Source organism: Aedes aegypti, chromosome 2 (assembly GCF_002204515.2).
Source record: "Aedes aegypti strain LVP_AGWG chromosome 2, AaegL5.0 Primary Assembly, whole genome shotgun sequence".
Taxonomy (NCBI): Eukaryota; Metazoa; Arthropoda; class Insecta; order Diptera; family Culicidae; genus Aedes; species Aedes aegypti.
The window spans coordinates 188374644-188394192 of NC_035108.1; the positions used below are offsets into that span (position 1 = coordinate 188374644).

A 19549-nucleotide genomic window follows, 5' to 3' on the forward strand; every position below is an offset into this window, starting at 1 on the left:
ATTGTTTGATATACTTCTTTCCAAATAGCCAGACGTCCACTCTTCCCGTGAAGGGAATTGTGTGATAAATGTCCTGTAAGGAAAGTGACAAGCAATTGTGAGATCACTTGGAGCAAGGACAATTTTGTCCCAATTCACCAAAAGTGGAAACAACGAAGTGTGTGTAGATCTACGATTCACTGGATTTTTCTCCAGTAGATCCAGTACCCATAAACGGTAAGAGCAAAAAAGTGCTTCTTGTTTAAGATATATGTGTAGTGGCGCAACGTCGAAAAGGGCCTCGAGCGCTGCTGTGGGAGTTGTAGAGAACGCACCAGACATCGCCATCAAGCACATCCTTTGGAGATGGCCCAATTTTGATTGGATTGTTCTCACTTCGCCCTTTTGCCACCACACAAGACATCCATATGCCAATATTGGTCGAACAACTGTTGTGTAAATCCATTTGATATATTTGGGTTTGAGGCCCCAAGTTTTACCAAAGGTTCGCCGGCATTGACCGAAGGCCATGCAAGGTTTTTTGACTCTGAAATCAATGTGAGGTGTCCATGAAAGTTTGGAATCTAGAATGACTCCGACATACTTTACTTGATCAGTCACATTAATCTCAGTGCCAAAAAGACGTAAAGGTCGAATTCCATCGCGGTTTCGTCTTTCCGTAAACAGAACAATAGATGTTTTATTCGGGTTAACCGAAAGGCCATATTGGCGACACCAACTCTCGACTACCTGAAGAGCACTTTGCATCAGGTCGAATAGGGTGCTTATGCACATACCAACTATCAGAGCCAGATAGTCGTCGGCAAATCCATGTGTTGGAAAACCGCAATTATTGAGTTGCCTCAATAGCGTATCTGCTACGAGATTCCACAAAAGTGGTGACAAGACTCCCCCTTGGGGGCATCCGCAAACACTCAATTTTCGAATCGCTGCTTGACGCAATGTCGAGAAGAGATGTCGGTTTTTGAGCATTTGATGAATCCAATTGGTAATCATTGTAGGTAGCCCATGGTTTCGTGCTGCTTCCAATATGGCATCGAAAGACACGTTATCAAAGGCACCCTCAATATCCAAGAAAACACCCAAGTAGGATTGCTTCTTAGCGAATGCTTTCTCGATATCGTATACAACTTTGTGTAAAAGAGTCACAGTGGACTTTCCAGATTGGTAAGCATGTTGATTCACATAAAGAGGCATGTTTGCCAAATAAACATCACGGATGTGATGATCGATAATGCGTTCCAGACATTTCAGAAGAAAAGAGGTCAGACTGATTGGTCTAAAGCTCTTCGCTTCTTCATACGACGCACGTCCTCCTTTCGGGATAAACTTTATAGTAATATCACGCCAGGATCTGGGAATATACCCGGTAGCAAAACTGCTTACAAGTAGCTTTTTCAAAACATGTTTGATAAACTCAAATCCCTTTTGGAGCAGAACAGGATAAATCCCATCCGCTCCTGGAGATTTGAAAGGAGCAAAACTATTAAGTGCCCATTGAATCGATTCAGTAGTTACGATACTGCGAGCCGAGGCCAGAGACTCGTAACTACATGAAAAGACATTTGGTTCATCCGTAGATGCTATGTCCACACATCCGGGGAAGTGTGTATTGAATAAACATTCTAAAACTTCTTCATCGGAAGAAGTAAAGTCACCATTAGGTAAGCGAATTTCGTTCACTTGGAAATCCTTAGATTTTGCAAGGATTTTGTTCAGCCGACTGACTTCACTCAAACTGGAAACATTTGTACAAAGGTTTTTCCAGCCGGATCGTTCAGCAGAACGAAGAGCCTTCTTGTAAGCCTTACGAGCCGACTTGAACGACTCTGATCCAGCTGAACGGCGTCTGTTCCAACTCCTTCTACATTGTTTCCTGAGTCTAGTCAGATCGGAATTCCACCATGGGGTCCCTCTTGTAGTCTTTACAGACCGCAGAGGACATGCTTCTTCAAAAGCTTCCATAATGTAGGATGTTGTAGTATCAACGGCATCATCCAGATCACTTGGATTTTCAATGGACGGAGAATAACCATGAAATTTGGTCGCAACCAATTCAATATAGAGTTCAATATAGGATTCCTAAAACGCAAAGTCTGCGCAGTTACATTTGAATGTTCAAAGAAGATGTAGCGATGATCAGATAATGATTCCTCATCTGATACATGCCAATTCGTCAACTCGTGACTGATTCTATTCGAGCAAAGCGTTATGTCTAACACTTCTTCTCTATTAGAAACCATGAAGGTTGGGCGATTGCCTATGTTAAGTAATCCAAGGTCTGTACTACTTAAGTATTCCATCAGACTGGAGCCTCTCAAATTGATATCCGAGCTGCCCCAGATGATGTGATGAGCATTGGCATCACTGCCCATAATCAGCGGAAGGCCTTTTGTTACGCAGTGTACGACAACTCGTTTGAAGTCATCCGTTGGGGATGGTTCATCATGTGGTAAATATACCGAACAATAGACGTATTTCCTGTTGAGGTCACCAACAGAAACATCAATTGTGACAGCACATACATCTCTGGTCGTCAACTCAGAAGTGAGTGTAGCAACGATTGCTTTATTTACAAGCACGCATGCGCGGGGCATGGCGCGCGAGTTTGCCATTTCAAGTTTGCTGAAAGTAGCAAAAACTGGGTCCACAAGGTTACCTAGATAGAAATTCCCTCTACGAAAGTAGGGTTCTTGAACTAGCGCCACTTGGGCTGCACCATTTTGCATGAGTTTGCAAAGATTGGTCGTTGCTGTTCTTTTATGCTGAAGATTGATCTGAGCTAACCTAACCGTAGCCACTACCCAAACTAGGCAGGATTAAGCTTTTTGAAATCACAGCATGAAAAAAAACAGCAACGAAAAAAACCAGATCGGTATTTATTTAAAGTCGCCAAAGGCGAAAGAGCACAGAATACACTGTGTAAAACGCATAATGCGAATCCATACAGGTGATAATTTAAATTAAATGTCAACATATTCATAATCCCACCCTTATTAAGCCTCAGGATAGAGACTGAAGAAGGGCAGCCGATTATCTCGGAGAAACACAAGGTCACCTGCACCATTGCTCCGGGTAGCACAGGAAGGACTCAATACTGTGGAGGGCGCCCTGGTACCCCACAGGCTCCGTTAGCGGTTAGGTTTTATTTAGACCCCCCTAACCATTCATTCCTAGGCACGTTACGCATCACACCATAAATTAGTGGTCACCTGTGAGGTGGACTTTTACCACCGGAACAGGCAGTCCGTAGTGTTAATTCTTAGCCAGTTGAAACAACCGCTACCGACACTACGCGGCTATCTAGGCTGCTCGGGAAAAGGAGGTTAATATTGATGATTAACTCCTGACGTGCCCAAGCAGCCTTTTCGACAAGCTTGAGATGATTGAAACAAAAAGTAAATTAACATCGATATTTAGTTTTAATGAATGCTTTCAAGATTAAGCATTATAGTTCAGGCAAATGCCGACTAATTTAAATTCGCTAATGGTCAAAGATATTAAAATCTAAGGTTGGCTAAGGCTCTAATGGGCTGTCCATATACCACGTGGAGAATTTGAAGGGTTTGGTACATACTTACAATTTGTCTAGTGGTGCTCAATCCGCGGCCCACGGACCGCATGTAGTCCTCGGGATCCATAAATGTGCTCCGTTGAGAAGAGTGTCTTATTTCCTGAGCTTAGAAATATTTCGGGATTCGGGCTTTACATTTTTTAAATCCGTTTCGCAAACAGTGCAGTGAGGGCAGCTGATTTTGTAAACGACGCATTTCGCGCCAACTCGAACAGATATTGGCAGCACCCTCTCAGATTTCAACTTTCTGAATTGGTAAACCTTGACTAAGTACGCCACACGTATGCAATTGAGTACAGTACTGATCCGATTTTGTCAGCCCCCGATTTTGTATACCCCCGATTTTGTCAGCTTTTTGACCCGATTTTGTCAGCCTATTTTAAACATTACAAAAAATTATCATCGTCATGTTTTACCACGTTTACATTAATACTGATCATGATGTTCGATGTCTTGCACGCATGGGCGTAGCTAGAGGGGACAATGGCAATGCCTCCTTCCCTCTGTACGATAGAACATTTTTACTACGGAAATCAATCTTTGAATTTTTTAAAGATTGCCTCCAGTAATCGTATTTATACAATAATTACGTCAGGATAGATTATAAAACATATAGAGTCTACCAAACAGTCAGGTTTTTTTTAAACATCTTGTCAGAAATTTTTCTAAGGGTTAATCAACAGCCCGCAATGAAGATATGCACAGCCGTGTAGTCGACAACGAATTTCATAAAATCTCGAGTGTCAGTAAATCGTGCTTCGTTACTTAGCAACCTAACAATTATTGGTTAAAGCCTGATGCGCTGCTGAAAAGTAATTTCTCGGCCTATCTTGATGCATGGGAAATTTCTGCAAGAAATCGATCAAGAATGTGCTTTTTCTGATCGCAGTACGCAGTTGAAAAGAAATGTCAGTTCAAATGGGAGTCGCTGTAGAAAATTTCTGCAAGGAATCGACGAGAAATTTCTTTAGCGATTCCTTTTCAGTAGCAAATCAGGCTTAAAATTGAAAAAATGGTTTGCACACAGACGTGTTTATAAAAAAGAAACTAGGTACACAGACAAACAGACGTCACACTCTCATCTTTGTCCATCGGCCACCTTTTAAACGATCGATTCAAAAATATGGTAGGTGGCCAATCCAACACCCGTGTTTATCGTAGTGCTGCTTCCACCTTTCGATCACCACGCGTCCGTCCATCAAGATGCGGCCATCCTCTATCCTTGCACATTTCAGTTCGCGGCATGAAGTCTTTGCGGAATGTGTTGCGCTTCCGACAGAACTTTCACGTTGCTTGAGAACGGTACAGCAATGCTGCAGCATTGCAGCCCGCGCTGCATTCTTCTCCTCTAAATCCTCCGGTAACTTCTCGTCGAACCAATCGTTTCTTGAACTCCGTTCCACGTATCCGACAATGCTCTCGTCGTAATTACTGCTTTGTAAGTCCTCCAGCAGTCCTCAAGAGGGGCGCTATCGAGCTCGCCCTCATCCGACAACGCTGCTTCAAAATGCTGCGCGTACGCATTGGCAACATCCGGTTGTTTTAGTCGCGCTGGATTGTACTGAGGCGGGCGTCGGTGCCGTACATCGTTGATGACGGATAGTTTTGAGCGCAGTTTCACCATCACCGATACGGGAGGCTGTGCTGCAAACAGGAGCTACAAATGACTATATTCTTGGAGGCGGCAAAATCTATTAGCCGTAGGCCGTTGTCGTCCGTCAGCCGGTGGGCGCTAAACTTTCCAATAGTCGGTCTGAACTCCTCCTCCTGGTTAACTTGAGCGCTAAAATCTCCTATGATGATTTTGACGTCGTGGTTTGGGCGGGCAGCTGTCGTACTCGCGATCGAGCTGCGCGTAAAATGCGTCCTTGTCATCATCATAAAACTATTAAGTACAGATCAATAGCATATAGATGTAAAGTAAAACATCAAATAACTGAAATAGAAAGACGTAAACCAACATTTTTTGGAGAAAGGATTGTCATCACTTCATAGTAAAAACTGCTAAGAGTCTTATTTTTGATGTATTTCAATAATAGATCTTAAAACACGATAAGGTTTTGCATGACCACACTGAGTTTTCTCTTGACTGCATTGAGATAAAGCGAAAAAGGTTTCTTGTGTTGCTAGGTTTCTATTTCCGTGGTAGATACGAAACATGTTTGTGTGAGAGGAAAAAGGAGCAAATAGAGGGTGCCGTGGGCAAAATAGTTGACCAACCGTTTCACCTGTAATCAGTTAACCTTTGCTTTATCGTGATGTATTGATAAGTGACTGTTATTTTTTCTGTGTTATCCTGTTTTAGCATCTGGTAGTGATTGTTTTTCTTTATTTAGCTTCTGATCGGATTGATTTCTTATTTACACAATATCTAACACTGAAAACGTGGACACTTATATTCATAGAGAGAGATTACGGGGTGTGTACAGCGATTTAAGGGTCAATACAGTTCGTCTACCCTTCGAAGTTTAGTACGTACTCTTTTAGGGGCAGCGGCAAATTGAGCCTATTTATGCTCGGTGCCAGTTTCTTGTCTAAGCTATTGAATATACACACCCGACAGAGCTGTTTTAGACTACGAGGTTTCTTATAGAGTGTGATTATCAGGTGCCTCAGGTTATCGATAGATTTGTTCGGAACCTGCGCTATAAACAGATTGTGCAGCGATTTGAGGCAGTTGAATAGCGTATCGTGCTTCATTGAATAGTAAAATAGGTAGATAATACGTTGATAGGTTTGCTCGCGATCGAGCAGGATAAACTCCTTCCGAGTGATGAGCATAATGTAATAGAACAGTAAATAGTTACGTGCATTATTTCGAAATGAGCTACGTAGATTGTCACTTCCGCTACCATTACTTGCAGCTCCAGCCACGTTAGCTGTGGCTGGTCCTGCTGCTCCACTCCCGCTTGGACCGGCTCCATCACTTCCTCCGACAGCTCTCATGCCACCGAAGTTTATGAAATCATTGACGTAATTCATCGACGAACTACTGCTACCGCTCATTATCAGCTTATTGCTCAGGGTAATGTTTGGATCCGTTCCATACTGAATCAGCACCAGAAGTAGCTCGTAGACGCACAGTATGTCCGGGCAGGTACGTACATTGGCGATCATATCGACCACTGACTGCAAAATGTGCTGGGTCGTGATATTACAATCCAGCCCGTATTGCAGCAGTAGTATCAGTATATTTTTAATGAAGTCAAAATTGGCGCGCTTCTGCGTATCACAGTTGAGGGTAAAATTTTCCGACACAGTAAAAATCAGCACATGTAGCGGCGTCAGATTCGAGCGGTACGAACAGTTCGGGTTGGCACCATTCTGCAGCAGTATTCGAATGCAGTTTAGATAGCACACCTGGCAGGGAGGAAGAGAAGAACACAAACGAGGATATGTAGTTATTGGAATTTGTTATATCACTGGTGGAGAAACCTGCGGTAGGATTATATAATAATATTTCATTTAACTGAAGAATGTTAAATTTGTTTTACAGCTTGAACCCCAGAAGAGCGATGCGTACTCATGAACCGTTTGAAGTCAATTATCCAGCTTTGCGTTAGAAAATGGGTTAACCAACGTGCGAAATTTGATTTTTGATTAACTTCGCCGCGTCGCAACTCGATTCTCAATAGTGCGCATAATGCACACGGCAGAGGGCATAGATGCGCACTATAGCGAAGTGACTCGCGACGCGACGAAGGTGGTCAAAAATCGAACTTCGCACAGTATTTCGATAGGCCGAAATCGTGAACTTAATTCTGTAGCACTCTTAAACGTGATATTTCTGGGGTAGTGTCTTCGGAAAATTTTCGAGTTCACTAATTTGACGTTTGAGCAGTGCCGAATTCACTCGTTGCCATGGTCACGTAAATAACACGGCACCGCTCAAACGTCAAATAGTGAACTCGTGCATCGATCCATGCACGAGTTCACTAAATCACTCGTTGCCATGGTAACGTAAATAACACGGCACCGCTCAAACGTCAGATAGTGAACTCGTGCATCGGTCCATAGGTCTCTGCACTGTTTCGATTTTGTATGGGATTTTGACGTTTACTGGCCTTGTTGTTTACAAATTTTATGAAAGTGTGAAAGAGAGAGGAAGTTTTTTGTGTAGTGACCCATTGAAATGTTATTAGTTGCTAAGATATGTTCAATAAAATGTTCATTTTACTGCTAGCAATCAGTCAAGCGAGATGCTTTACTTAATTGCTCTGCAATAGTTTATCAACCCAGCAAGAGGGTCAGAACCGGAAGAAGTCTGGAAGATATTTTAAATTCAAGAAACCTCAGGCCAGTTGAGGTTTCCTACCTAGGTGTAAATCGCTATTTTATGACGTTCTTGGATGATGCGAGCAAGCGTGTAGAGTAGAGTGGGGCAAAAGTTCGAGTGGGGCAAGAGTTTCTTTTTAAGATTTCTAGCTCAAATCAAATCAAAACTTAGAAATGTCATGGTGGTTCGAATGCTATTAAAGTAAGAGACTCTCACTCCAAATATCATAAAAATCGATTAAGATTTGGAAAAGTTATGGCTATTTGTTGTTTTTCGACGTTAATATTGTAATATTTGGTCAAACTTTCGATGCATGGAATCAAATAAAGATAAAATATTTTTCAATATTTTATGTAAGGGCGTTTCTAGGCCTATCATAAGGATGCTTTGACGTGTATATGTTTTTCCATAAATAGTTGGAATCAATTTTTGGCTCATAGCGAAGCAAAAGTTCGAATCTGCGGGGCAAAAGTTCGACCCATGTATAAACCCACGGAAAATTTTTCAAATTTCCTAAAATCTACATATTATCTTCAAATTTAGCGAAATTTGCCTGATCGTGCGAAAAATGTCACAAAAAATTTACATTTTCACTTAGTTTTGCGAAAAACTGCTATTTTTTGGGTGTATTACAATTAACCCTGTTTTGGGCATTTTTTGATAAATATTTAGTGTGTATTTTTCGGCAAACATAAGTTTACGGCTGTTATGCCTGGCATAAAAGTATTGATATTTTGTGTTTTAGCCAACGAACTTTTGCCCCACAGTAGATTCGAACTTTTGCCCCATCGGTGGGGCAAAAGTTCGTTTAAGACAATCAACTTTGAAACTGTTATAACTAAAAATGGGTAAATATTTTGACACAAGTTTGTTCAGCAAAGTTATAGCCAATATGTTGAAGGTTCGCTGTATGGTATTTGTTATGTTTCATCTGCTATTATTTTCCTGGAAACTTTGATTATACCACTAAGGTCGAACTTTTGCCCCACCTTACTCTAACGGATTATTTCTTGAACAGCAAGATTCACGCCTTCGAAGATTTCAAGTCGTTCAAGGCAAAAACTAAAAGACACTCAAGAGTTTTTTTTAAGCGTGAGTAGACGTAAGCATCGTAAAAATAGAGAGAATACCAGAAAAAATCCTCGCTTTTATTTGCACTCTCACTCGCTGTGTTGAAAATTTTGAGTTCAGTTTTTACTCCTCAGAAAAACGGCAAAATCGCCTCATCTTTGCATCGCAGAGGAGTTTTAATCAATCCTGCGGCTAATGCGCTCTCGGGCTAGGCATTGCATATAAATAGAAAGCGTTGTGTTTAGATGGCCATCTAATTCTTCCGAAAAAGGTGCGCGGAGAACTAAAGAACTGCAAATACTAACAACAAAGGGGCCCAGATAGCCGTAGCGGTAAACGCGCAGCTATTCAGCAAGACCAAGCTGAGGGTCGTGGGTTCGAATCCCACTGGTCGAGGAACTTTTCGGGATGGAAATTTTCTCGACTTCCCAGGGCATAGAGTATAATCGTACCTGCCACACGATATACACATGCAAAAATGGTCATTGGCATAGTAAGCTCTCAGTTAATAACTGTGGAAGTGCTCATAAGAACACTAAGCTGAGAAGCAGGCTCTGTCCCAGTGGGGACGTTAAGGCCAGAAAGAAGAAGAAGAACAACAATGTTGACGATCATTTCCTGAAAATTTGTATTCATTTGAAAATTAAATTTTGGCGACTCTTTTTTCTACGAGTCTAATTTTTTTCGAATACAGTCTAGAATGGACTACATTAATTTGCAAATAAATAGCTATATTTAACACACAATTCATTACGCAACACACTCACCTTCATCGAATGGGTGAAATGGTGAAGCGGGTCCTTATTGATCAGTGGCACCAAGCACACCATAATCGGAACGGAGCCATCTCGTCCAACGATGTTCGGATCTCCTGTAAAAGTTTTAACGACATTGTGAATTATACAAAACCATACAACCTCATCCCATCTTCCGAGAGTACCTCCTTCCTTGATCAGCATATTCAGCAGTTCATAGCACACTTCCCAGTCTCTAATATGGCGAAAGACGCAAGCCAGCGCACTGTTACCGGCCTGGTTGATTGAGCTCTTGGCACCGTTCTGCAGCAGAAAGCGCACCAAATGTAGCACATCCCACTTGTTCCACTTGTCATAGCCGTACCTTGATGAAAAATAAAGAATGATCAAAGTTAATAGCAACTTTTCTTCCCAGAAGTAGTTTGAAGTAGATAGGTTACCTAGCTTCCTCTAGCGCATAGCGTACAATGATTGCATGCAGTGGAGTATTGCCCAGCGAATCTGGACTGTTGATTAGTTCTTTACAGCCACGTTCCAGCAGTATTCGGATAGTGGTGAGGGTATCTTCTGCAGATTTCCTCGCCGCTAGGATAACTGTGAAGTAACCAACAAGTGGAAACTTGTAGAGTATTCATCAGGAATTCAAAAATCAATCAACATACCAACATGCAGCAGCGTCATCTGCTGGGTGCACGTTCGCACTGTCGTAATGGCACCATGCTGGATGAGCAATTCCAGGAACCGTCCGTCATGCAGCACAGCCTGATGGATTGGGTAGTACTCGTCCTTGATGAGGTTGATCTCGTCGGATCGGGTTTGAACTAAATGTTGGACGCACTTCCAGGCACCCCGTTCGCACGCGATGTGCAACAACGGTTTCCGCACCCGGAATGGCATCCAGGGTTCCTCCATCTTCTGGGCGAGGATGTTGAGCACATTTATCTGGTCCCCGTCGATGGCGTAGCAAACTGCATTCTGAAGCTTTGTGTTAGGCCGCTCACAGACGCCCACGTCGTCCCCTTGATCTGTGAAGCAATTCAAAGGCGGGTTTAAAAATTTCTCGAGTAAAGTGCCGTTATCGTTATCTTACTTTTGTATTTTCCACTTTCTTCACAATTATGAGAATGCGCACCGGGGAAGCACATTCTAGCTTCCGTATCAATCCTTGCTCCATGTTTCAGCAGAAGTTCAACACATTCTTCATAACTACAATTTCAGAGAGGATTTCATGCTATATTCAGTAACGACAATTACTGCGCAGCTTTCACTTACCCTTTTAGGCATGCAATGTGAAGAGGCAACGAGCAGGAGCTCCTATTAACATCTGGGCGGTGTCTCTGAAGCAACCATCTGGCCAGTTCTATATGATTTAACCCCACGCTCTTCTGAAGTAGGTTGTAGCCTGTCTCGTCGTGTATTGCTAGGATATTCTCGTACTGGAAATAGAAAAATAAAGGGAAACAACGTTAATGCACAAAAATAACATTCAGTTTTCATATGAAAAATATTATTCTTCCATCACTAGTTGGGAACTTGTCTGTTAGTATCTCTTGTTAGAGTTATCAGAAATCTATATCAGTAAAAAGTGGTTCAGAGAAGTTTAATCTTTTTTTTACAAGGGGGAAATCTGCAAACAGACGCCTGAGAAGGTAACTTAGGCGACGTCCATTTATTACGTAACGCTAAAATTGAAAATTTTTGACTCCTCCCCCCTCCGTAACGCTTTTTGTATGAAAATTTTTATAATTTTGTATGAGCCGTAACGCTTAAGCCTACTCCCCCTCCCCCTAGAGCGTTACGTAATTTGTGGAGGTCGCCTTAGGGAGTGTGAGGATGCCGCACCACCCACGACCCACTAAAACCAGTCCATGCAAGGTACGTAAGCAATTCTCGCTGAATTGATCAATTGGTATACAGAGTGCACCGACATTACCCTTGGCCTCAGACTCTCACCTCCCCGGAACCACCTTACGGTGTCCCTCCGGGAGGGGCCAGTGCATATAGCACAACACTTGTAGCAGAAGAAGGCTAGACAAACTGCTTCTCCTAGCCGACTTAAACAATGTTACAAGGAAACAGCCTCGGCAGGGCTAATCCACTGCAGCCATAGGCGCTGCAATTGAAGCATAATGTGAGTGTTGTGGGAGATTCGGTAGGAGTTCTTCCAGCAAGATCTTTAACTCCAATTTGCGTTTGATCAGCTTAAGCTAAAATATATTTTTCATTTAGGATACGTTCAATGACAAATTCATGCTCTACTCACAATTCAGTCTCCGTACTATTTTTAATCTCACGCACAACTAGGTTTTAACGTTTCAAATTTAGCCTGTAAGTTTTAATTATCGTGTAAGTTTTAATCTAGACTTAAGTTACAAATTTTATAATTCACCTTCACAAATAGTAATAATCCAAAAAACACTTTCAACTTCTCAATCTAATGAATCAAATATCGACTATCGCAATAAACAATCCTCTTATCACTCTTATCTGTTGTTTATCGTTTCTCCCTTGTCATGGAGTTTGAAGTTTTGCCGACGTCAAGCGATCCAGTGGGCATAGGTAGTGGCTCATGATCTCTATCGACAGGGGTTTCCACTACAATGGGCTGTTGCGGTGAACATCCTCCCCCCCCGTGTCGCCTTAACATCTGGTCCGGCGTCACCAGACCTTATCACGTCCAGCACAGCCAACTTCGTAACAGGCCGCTTCAACGTTCCGCCCGATACCTGCACTTCCGCTCTACGCGGCACGCCATCCTTTCCCGGAATCATTTGGATCACTCGTCCACGTATCCACCGGTTCCTCACATTTTCGTCCACTGCAAGAACTAGATCTCCAACCTCGATCGCCTTCACATCTCGGAACCACTTCGTCCGACGTATAATAGTTGGTAGATACTCTACCACCCAACGGCGCCAGAAGTTGTCCAGCGTATGCTTCACCGTGTTCCAACTACTTCTCAGCGCCATCCCTGCATCCGTCGGAAATTTCTCGGGTTCTCGTACGCCATTCGAACTTAACAGCAGAAAGTGGTTTGGCGTCAATGATTCATGATTGGCCGTTTCCAGAGGGATGAACGTAAGTGGTCTGGAGTTGACCATACTTTCTGCTTCAGCTAACACCGTCGCGAACGATTCGTCGTCCAGCTTCCGTACTACCGGAACGCACCCTAGAGCTGTCTTCACTGCCCGTACCATTCTCTCCCAACAGCCTCCCATATGCGGTGCAGCTGGAGGATTGAACCGCCATTGCGTATGAGCATTCGTAAAAGTGCTCCCCAATTCCGTAGACATCCTTCTGAACTCGTCTTGAAGGTCCCGATTCGCTCCGATGAAATTTGTGCCGCTGTCAGAATATATTTCTTGAGGAGAGCCACGTCGTGCTATGAACCTTCTGATCGCTTTCTTGCACGCATCCGTGGACAAATTGGCAACTACCTCCAGATGAATAGCCCTGACCGTGAGACAGGTGAAAAGGCAAACCCATCGTTTTGCCACGCTGCGTCCAACCTTCACCAGATACGGTCCAAAAAGATCTACTCCAACAAAGGTAAACGGGCGTACATGCGGTTGCAATCGTACCGCAGGCAGCGGTCCCATTTTAGGACAAACTGGCGTGGATTTGTAGACGCGGCACCACATGCAACGTTTCCTGGCTAGACGAATTTCCACTCGCAAACGTGGCACTTGGAACTTCTGCCGCACTTCATTGATTACGGTCTCATCGTTGGCATGACCGTACTTTCGATGATAAAAGTCCAACAGAAGTTCGGTAATCCGATGGTTTCTCGGCAGAATAATCGGAAACTTTGCATCGTACGTGAGTATCTCCGCTTCTGCTGCTCTGCTGCCTACCCGCAATACTCCGTATTCATCGGCGAATGGTGACTGTTTCACAATACTGCTGGATGCTTCTATCTACTTCTGTTGTCCAGTGCTTCGATTCGGGTTCTGCTTCAGGGTCGCAACTTCCTCAGGGAACGCCTCGGACTGAGCAATCGACCACAACGTTCTTTCTGTTTTTTGGAGCTCTGCACTCGTCAAGCCGGCGGAATCTGCAGATCCATTAGCCTTTTTGTAGCGTAGGCTGTCCACGAAATGGTGGACATATGCTAGAGAACGCAACATTCGCTCAAACCGCGAAAATCTGTTAATGTCTATCATTAGCTTCTTGATATGATGACTGAAGACGTACGCCTCCCGTAGTTCCATATCACTTTCATCCGTATCTTCGTCTGGAGCCATCGACCAATCTGCACTGTTGCTGTAGAGGAACTCAGGACCCTGGAACCAGCGGCTGTCCACATTACACGACGGACCTTTCCCCCACTCGGTGGCTTCATCTGCAACATTGATCTTCGTCGAAATCCACTGCCACTCATCAATTTTGGAGAGACTCAATATTTCATCGACTCTGAAAGCGACAAACTGACGATATCGACGCGTTTCAGACCTGATCCACGAACAAACCGTAGATGAATCGCTCCAGAAGCAGGTTTTTTGTACCTTCAGCGTGTGGTTTTCCTCAACAGTCCTGCGTAGACGAGCTCCAAGCAACGCTGCCATCAGCTCCAACCGTGGTATTGAAAGTCCTCTAAGTGGAGCGACTTTCGTTTTCGATGAGACAAGTGCGACTCGTATCTGTCCCTGGTCTACGATCCGGAAGTATGCTACTGCTGCAAAAGCCTGTACGCTCGCGTCCACAAAAATGTGTAACTCAAGGGTTTTGAAGCTTGCTGGGTCGTATCCTGAGAAGTAGCACCGTGGTATACGCAATCCATCCATCCTCTTGAGCACAGCGATCCAATCTGTCCAGTATGTGGCAATCTCTTCGGAAATACAGCTATCCCAATCTATTTTGGACCGCCACACTTCTTGGATGAGAATTTTCCCGTGGACTACGAATGATGCCACTAGCCCTAATGGATCGTAGATGCTCATGACGAGCCGAAGCATTTCCCTTTTCGTAGGAATCGTGGTATTTTCCATCAGAATACGCACCTTCTCGCTAAACTGCAACGTATAGATGAAGACATCCTCATCTTGTCTCCACGTCATTCCTAACACCCGTTCAAGCCCGGTGTCCTTTTCCGATAGCATGGCTTTTGCAGTTTTCTGATTCGGTTCCCCTAGCTGTTCAACCACGCTTCTGTCACTAGACATCCAATTTCGAATATGAAATCCCGCACGCTTGTGCACCTCGATCACTTCTTTCGCCACCTCGGTAGCTTCTTCCGCCGTATCGTGACTGTTCACGTAGTCATCCACGTAATGCCTTTTCTTTACCGCCGCTGCACCTCTGGGAAATTCTGCTTCTTGTTCTGATGCGTTTAAGTTCTTGATGAATTGCGAATGTGCGGGGGAACATGCTGCTCCGAATATTGCCACGTCGGTCACCATCGTACTCATTGGCAGTTCAGGAGAATCCCTGTAGGGAAACTGTAAGGCGCTACGATCTTCCGGCCGGATCGAGATTTGCAGAAACATCTCTTTGATGTCTGTGGACACTGCGACTTGACGCTCCCGGTACGGAAACATCACGGATAGCAACGGAGTAAGAAGATCCGGACCCTTTAGTAACATGGAGTTCAATGATACGCCGTCAACTTTCGCAGCTGCGTCCCAGATCACTCGAACTTTCCCAGGCTTCTTTTCATTCACGACGACTCCAATCGGTAAGAACCATGTGCGACGCAGGTCGAATCCTTCAATTTCCTCCGCTGTCGCTTCGTGTATGTAACCCTTGGCTTTAAAGTCAGCTATTTGCTGACGAACACTGTCGTAAAGCTGCGGGTCTCGAGCTAAACGCTTTTCCAGGAACCTGAAGCGTCGTTCCGCCATCGGCCGACTGTCTGGAAATTCTACGTAGTCATGCTTCCAGAGCAGGCCTGTCTCAAACTTCTCGCTGTTCAACCGGCGTGTGGTCGCATCCAGGATACTGTAGGCACGTTGTTCTTCCACACCTTTCACGGTAGGCACAAGAGCTACACCCAAACTCTCGATGTCGAAAAAGCGACTGACATACTCGTGGAGATCCTCTGTGTTCGGTTTGGCTTGCACATGTAGTTGTCTGTGTATTGTGTTAGCTCGTGGTTTCCGTAGACTGCCACACACTGCCCATCCAATCCTGGTCTTCGTTGCAATCGGTTCATTTAACTTCCCTTCACGCAACTTCAGTGTAGCGAGAAGATGAACGTTGCTTTGTCCGATTAGGATTCCTGGTACAGCAAACCTGAAGCTTTTCACCGGCAGCTTTTTGAGATGTGTGTATCGACTAGCAAGCTCAGTATAGTCTGTGGTCTGCTGTGGTAAGCCGAGATTGTCGACCGTGTAGACCTCGGACAACTTGTACCGCTTGTTGACACCAGCCTCGGAAATCTCCATCGTGACGACCTCTGTTCCGGCGATCGTCTTGTTTATACCTCCGGTCCACTCGATGTTCAGAGTCTCAACTTCTCCGCTGGCACCAAGAGCTTCAGCGATCGATCGCTCGACGAGTGTTACTGACGATCCGTCGTCTAGGAAAGCGAAGGTGTTGAATTGTCCCTTTGCCCCGAATAAGGTCACTGGCAGGATGCGGAAGAGCGTGGATGACGACAGCTGACGATGAACTGAGACCACCGCACTAGTAGTCTTAGAAGTCGCTGGAGGTTCGAAGTGAAGTAAACGATGATGTCGCTTTGGGCAGTCGTTGATTCCGCAAACTTCTCCTTTACATGGCCACCGAGCATGTGACGTGAGACAACGAGCGCACAGTTTGTTTGCTTTCACTGCCTTCCATCTACCGTCTAAATCCAGCCTTTTAAACGATGAGCAGTTTTCGATTTGGTGGCTTTCGACGTTGCATACGGAACAAGATTTGGCACCCTTCTCGTTCAAATGTCCACTGTTGGATCCGGATCCCGCTTTTTGCGTCACTTCTCGGTGATTTGCTTTCGGCTGCTCTGAAGTCACGTGCGCGTTCACAAACGATCTGTCCTTTGGTCGGCTTCGTTCTTCTTTCACAGCTTTTTGTGGGATACTTGCAAGCTGCGTTACGCCACTAGCCGCCGAAGACACCTTCGCCATGTAGTCGCTGAATACGTTCAGATCCACCATTGGAACTTGCTCTTGGTAAAGCGCCCAGCTGAATTTTACCGTTGCTGGTAGCTTGTCCACCAGCTCCTGCAGAAGAATCGGGTTTGCTAGATGCCTCTCTAGCCCAACCGCTTTCAAGTGTCCGCACAGATTTTGTACTATCAGTCCGAAACTGACCAGCGTCTCCAACCGGTCGGGCTTCGGTGGAGGTGTTGCTCGAACCTTGGCGATCATATTGTTGACGATCTGTTCCGGACGGCCGTACAACTGTTGCAGAGTGGACATGACTTGGGGCACCGTTGACGGGTGGAGCAAAAAACTGCTAACCGAATCTTTCGCACTACCTTTCAGGCTTCGCTGCAAACGCAGAAGGTTCTCTGAATCAGTGTACCCACAAATCTGTGTTGAATGCTGGTAGCTGCTAATAAATAGCGGCCAATCGACCGGATCGCCGGAGAAAATCGGAAGCTCTCTGGTGACTACTTGTCTAGCGGCAATCTGTTGGGGCGTTGGTCCAAACTGAGCCGGCACCAGAGTCGGCGAGGGTATTTGCCGATGGGTTGTTGGCACGGAAGGGAACATATTCGAAGTAGGAGGAATGGGGACAGGTTCGTTCATCATTCCAACACCACACGATCCAGGTTGAGTCACATATTCCTGTTGACGATTGAGCAAACCAGAATCTACCGACAATGGAGGAGGCGGAGGTGGAAATGCATGATTTGAATCGACGCGAATTGAATTTTCAATGTTTTGCCCATTCGTAGGTTCAAACCAAGACGCAGGCGGAGGAGGCAAAGGAGGAGAACAACCGCTATCTCCCAGCCCATCTCGGGTACCACTGATGAACTTTTGAACTTCATCGTGCAGGTCCCAATACTCCTTCATCGCTTCGTTCCGTAGACGATGTGATTCATTTTCGCGTTGCTCTGCTGCTTCTAGTTGGGTTTTCAGCAGCTGTTCGCATGACGCTAGCACTAGCACTTGGAGCGATTTCTTCAACCTTTAGCAGATCTGCATAGGGCTGAAGATCGACGAACGGCAAATCTGACAGTCCCTTTCTCTGAACGTCCTTTTCCGCGTCTCCTCCGACAGCGCCTTCAATAGAATCTTCAGAGCCGATGGTGATGCTTCCCAAGGTCCGAGGGATCGACTTCGCTTCTAATCTCACATCAACCCTGCCATCACCGACAGGTGAGGAAATAGCAGGTGGAATTCTCAACGGAGTTGAGGAAGGGTGTACTACTTGCAGATTTCCTGAGGACGCACATACCGACAAATCAGCATTCACAGACGATGACGCAGGTATCTGTCCACCGATTACCTCATCAGCTGCCTTCGTCTGCCGTACCCAATCTTCGGTGCGCTTCGCACTCCTCTGGCTGCTCCGCATATTCCGCACACTGTTTCCTTCTTCGCCGTCTTTCCGATTTAGCAGTTCATGTTTGCGTGCGATAAACTGCTTACCCTGCTCCAGCTTCTCCTGGAGTTCCTTCTCGTTCAACGCTCGTTCCCTTGCAATCCGCTCGCGATTCAGGTCCTCGAGCAACTTCCGCTCTTCTTCCAGACGCTGCAATTCACGTTCTACTCGGGATCTATGAGCACTCGACGTACCCGAAATACCGCTTATCTGGCTATGTGCCGGTTCGGACACGACAGGCATACATACCGCACAAACGAAGCTAACAGAGTGTACCGTGGCCGTGTTCACGTTGGCACAGGTGAAGTGGTACCAGCGCTCACATTTCCCACACTGAACCATGTATCGCTCCGTATTATTCGGCCGATTGCAGCCAGCACAATCGCACAACTCACCTCCGTCTTCATCCACTCTGGATGGGATAAAAGAATCTTCCGAACCCTTACTCGAAGCCTTGTCGTCGTCACCCGGGTTGAGGTTAGCATTCGCCTGCTGGAACCTCGTTTGCGACCGGGTTTGTCGCACATTCGACAGTGAGTTCATCATGATCCGGTGAATTCTTAAGAATGTTGTGGGAGGAGTTCGGTAGGAGTTCTTCCAGCAAGATCTTTAACTCCAATTTGCGTTTGATCAGCTTAAGCTAAAATATATTTTTCATTTAGGATACGTTCAATGACAAATTCATGCTCTACTCACAATTCAGTCTCCGTACTATTTTTAATCTCACGCACAACTAGGTTTTAACGTTTCAAATTTAGCCTGTAAGTTTTAATTATCGTGTAAGTTTTAATCTAGACTTAAGTTACAAATTTTATAATTCACCTTCACAAATAGTAATAATCCAAAAAACACTTTCAACTTCTCAATCTAATGAATCAAATATCGACTATCGCAATAAACAATCCTCTTATCACTCTTATCTGTTGTTTATCGTTTCTCCCTTGTCATGGAGTTTGAAGTTTTGCCGACGTCAAGCGATCCAGTGGGCATAGGTAGTGGCTCATGATCTCTATCGACAGGGGTTTCCACTACAATGGGCTGTTGCGGTGAACAGTGAGTGACATTCTAGCACTCGGCATCCGCACACATTCGCTCTATTATATTGTCGGAAAACGCGTACCTTCTGCAGGTAGCGAGCTTGCGATCTCGCACAACAATGAAACGGGGGCAATTAAACACGACATGCTCTGCTGTTTCCTCTACACCAGCACATTTGGGGCACGCAGGAGATTCTGCATATAACAACCATGTCCTGACAGAAACTGCGTCAGGTGGAAGTTCACAACCCCATGGTTTCTTTTATACCAATCTGACACATTTGGTATGGTTGTAGGACATTTCCCAGAAAGTCAAACCCCAGAACGACATTCCCCAGAA

At 44.9% G+C, this 19549-nt stretch overlaps 1 protein-coding gene and 1 long non-coding RNA gene across 3 annotated transcripts in view; one reads left to right on the top strand and one right to left on the bottom strand.

Annotated features, from left to right (window-relative positions):
* The first annotated feature begins 5590 nt into the window (after positions 1 to 5590).
* On the top strand, positions 5591 to 5935 carry LOC110676265. The gene is made up of 2 exons (XR_002500221.1): positions 5591 to 5704; positions 5748 to 5935. It is a non-coding gene; the product is annotated as an uncharacterized LOC110676265 (long non-coding RNA).
* The window catches only part of LOC5577292 (ankyrin-3), a 39824-nt gene continuing 26116 nt past the window's right edge, over positions 5842 to 19549 (bottom strand). For both annotated transcript variants that reach the window (XM_001656343.2, XM_021843477.1), the window contains exons 3-9: positions 10949 to 11112; positions 10767 to 10882; positions 10339 to 10701; positions 10117 to 10270; positions 9862 to 10040; positions 9689 to 9792; positions 5842 to 6934 (exon numbers count right to left, since the gene is read on the bottom strand). In XM_001656343.2, the coding sequence (XP_001656393.1) occupies positions 6029 to 6934; positions 9689 to 9792; positions 9862 to 10040; positions 10117 to 10270; positions 10339 to 10701; positions 10767 to 10882; positions 10949 to 11112 (1986 nt within the window). In that variant the 3' untranslated portion in view covers positions 5842 to 6028. The remainder of the gene's footprint in view (positions 6935 to 9688; positions 9793 to 9861; positions 10041 to 10116; positions 10271 to 10338; positions 10702 to 10766; positions 10883 to 10948; positions 11113 to 19549) is intronic.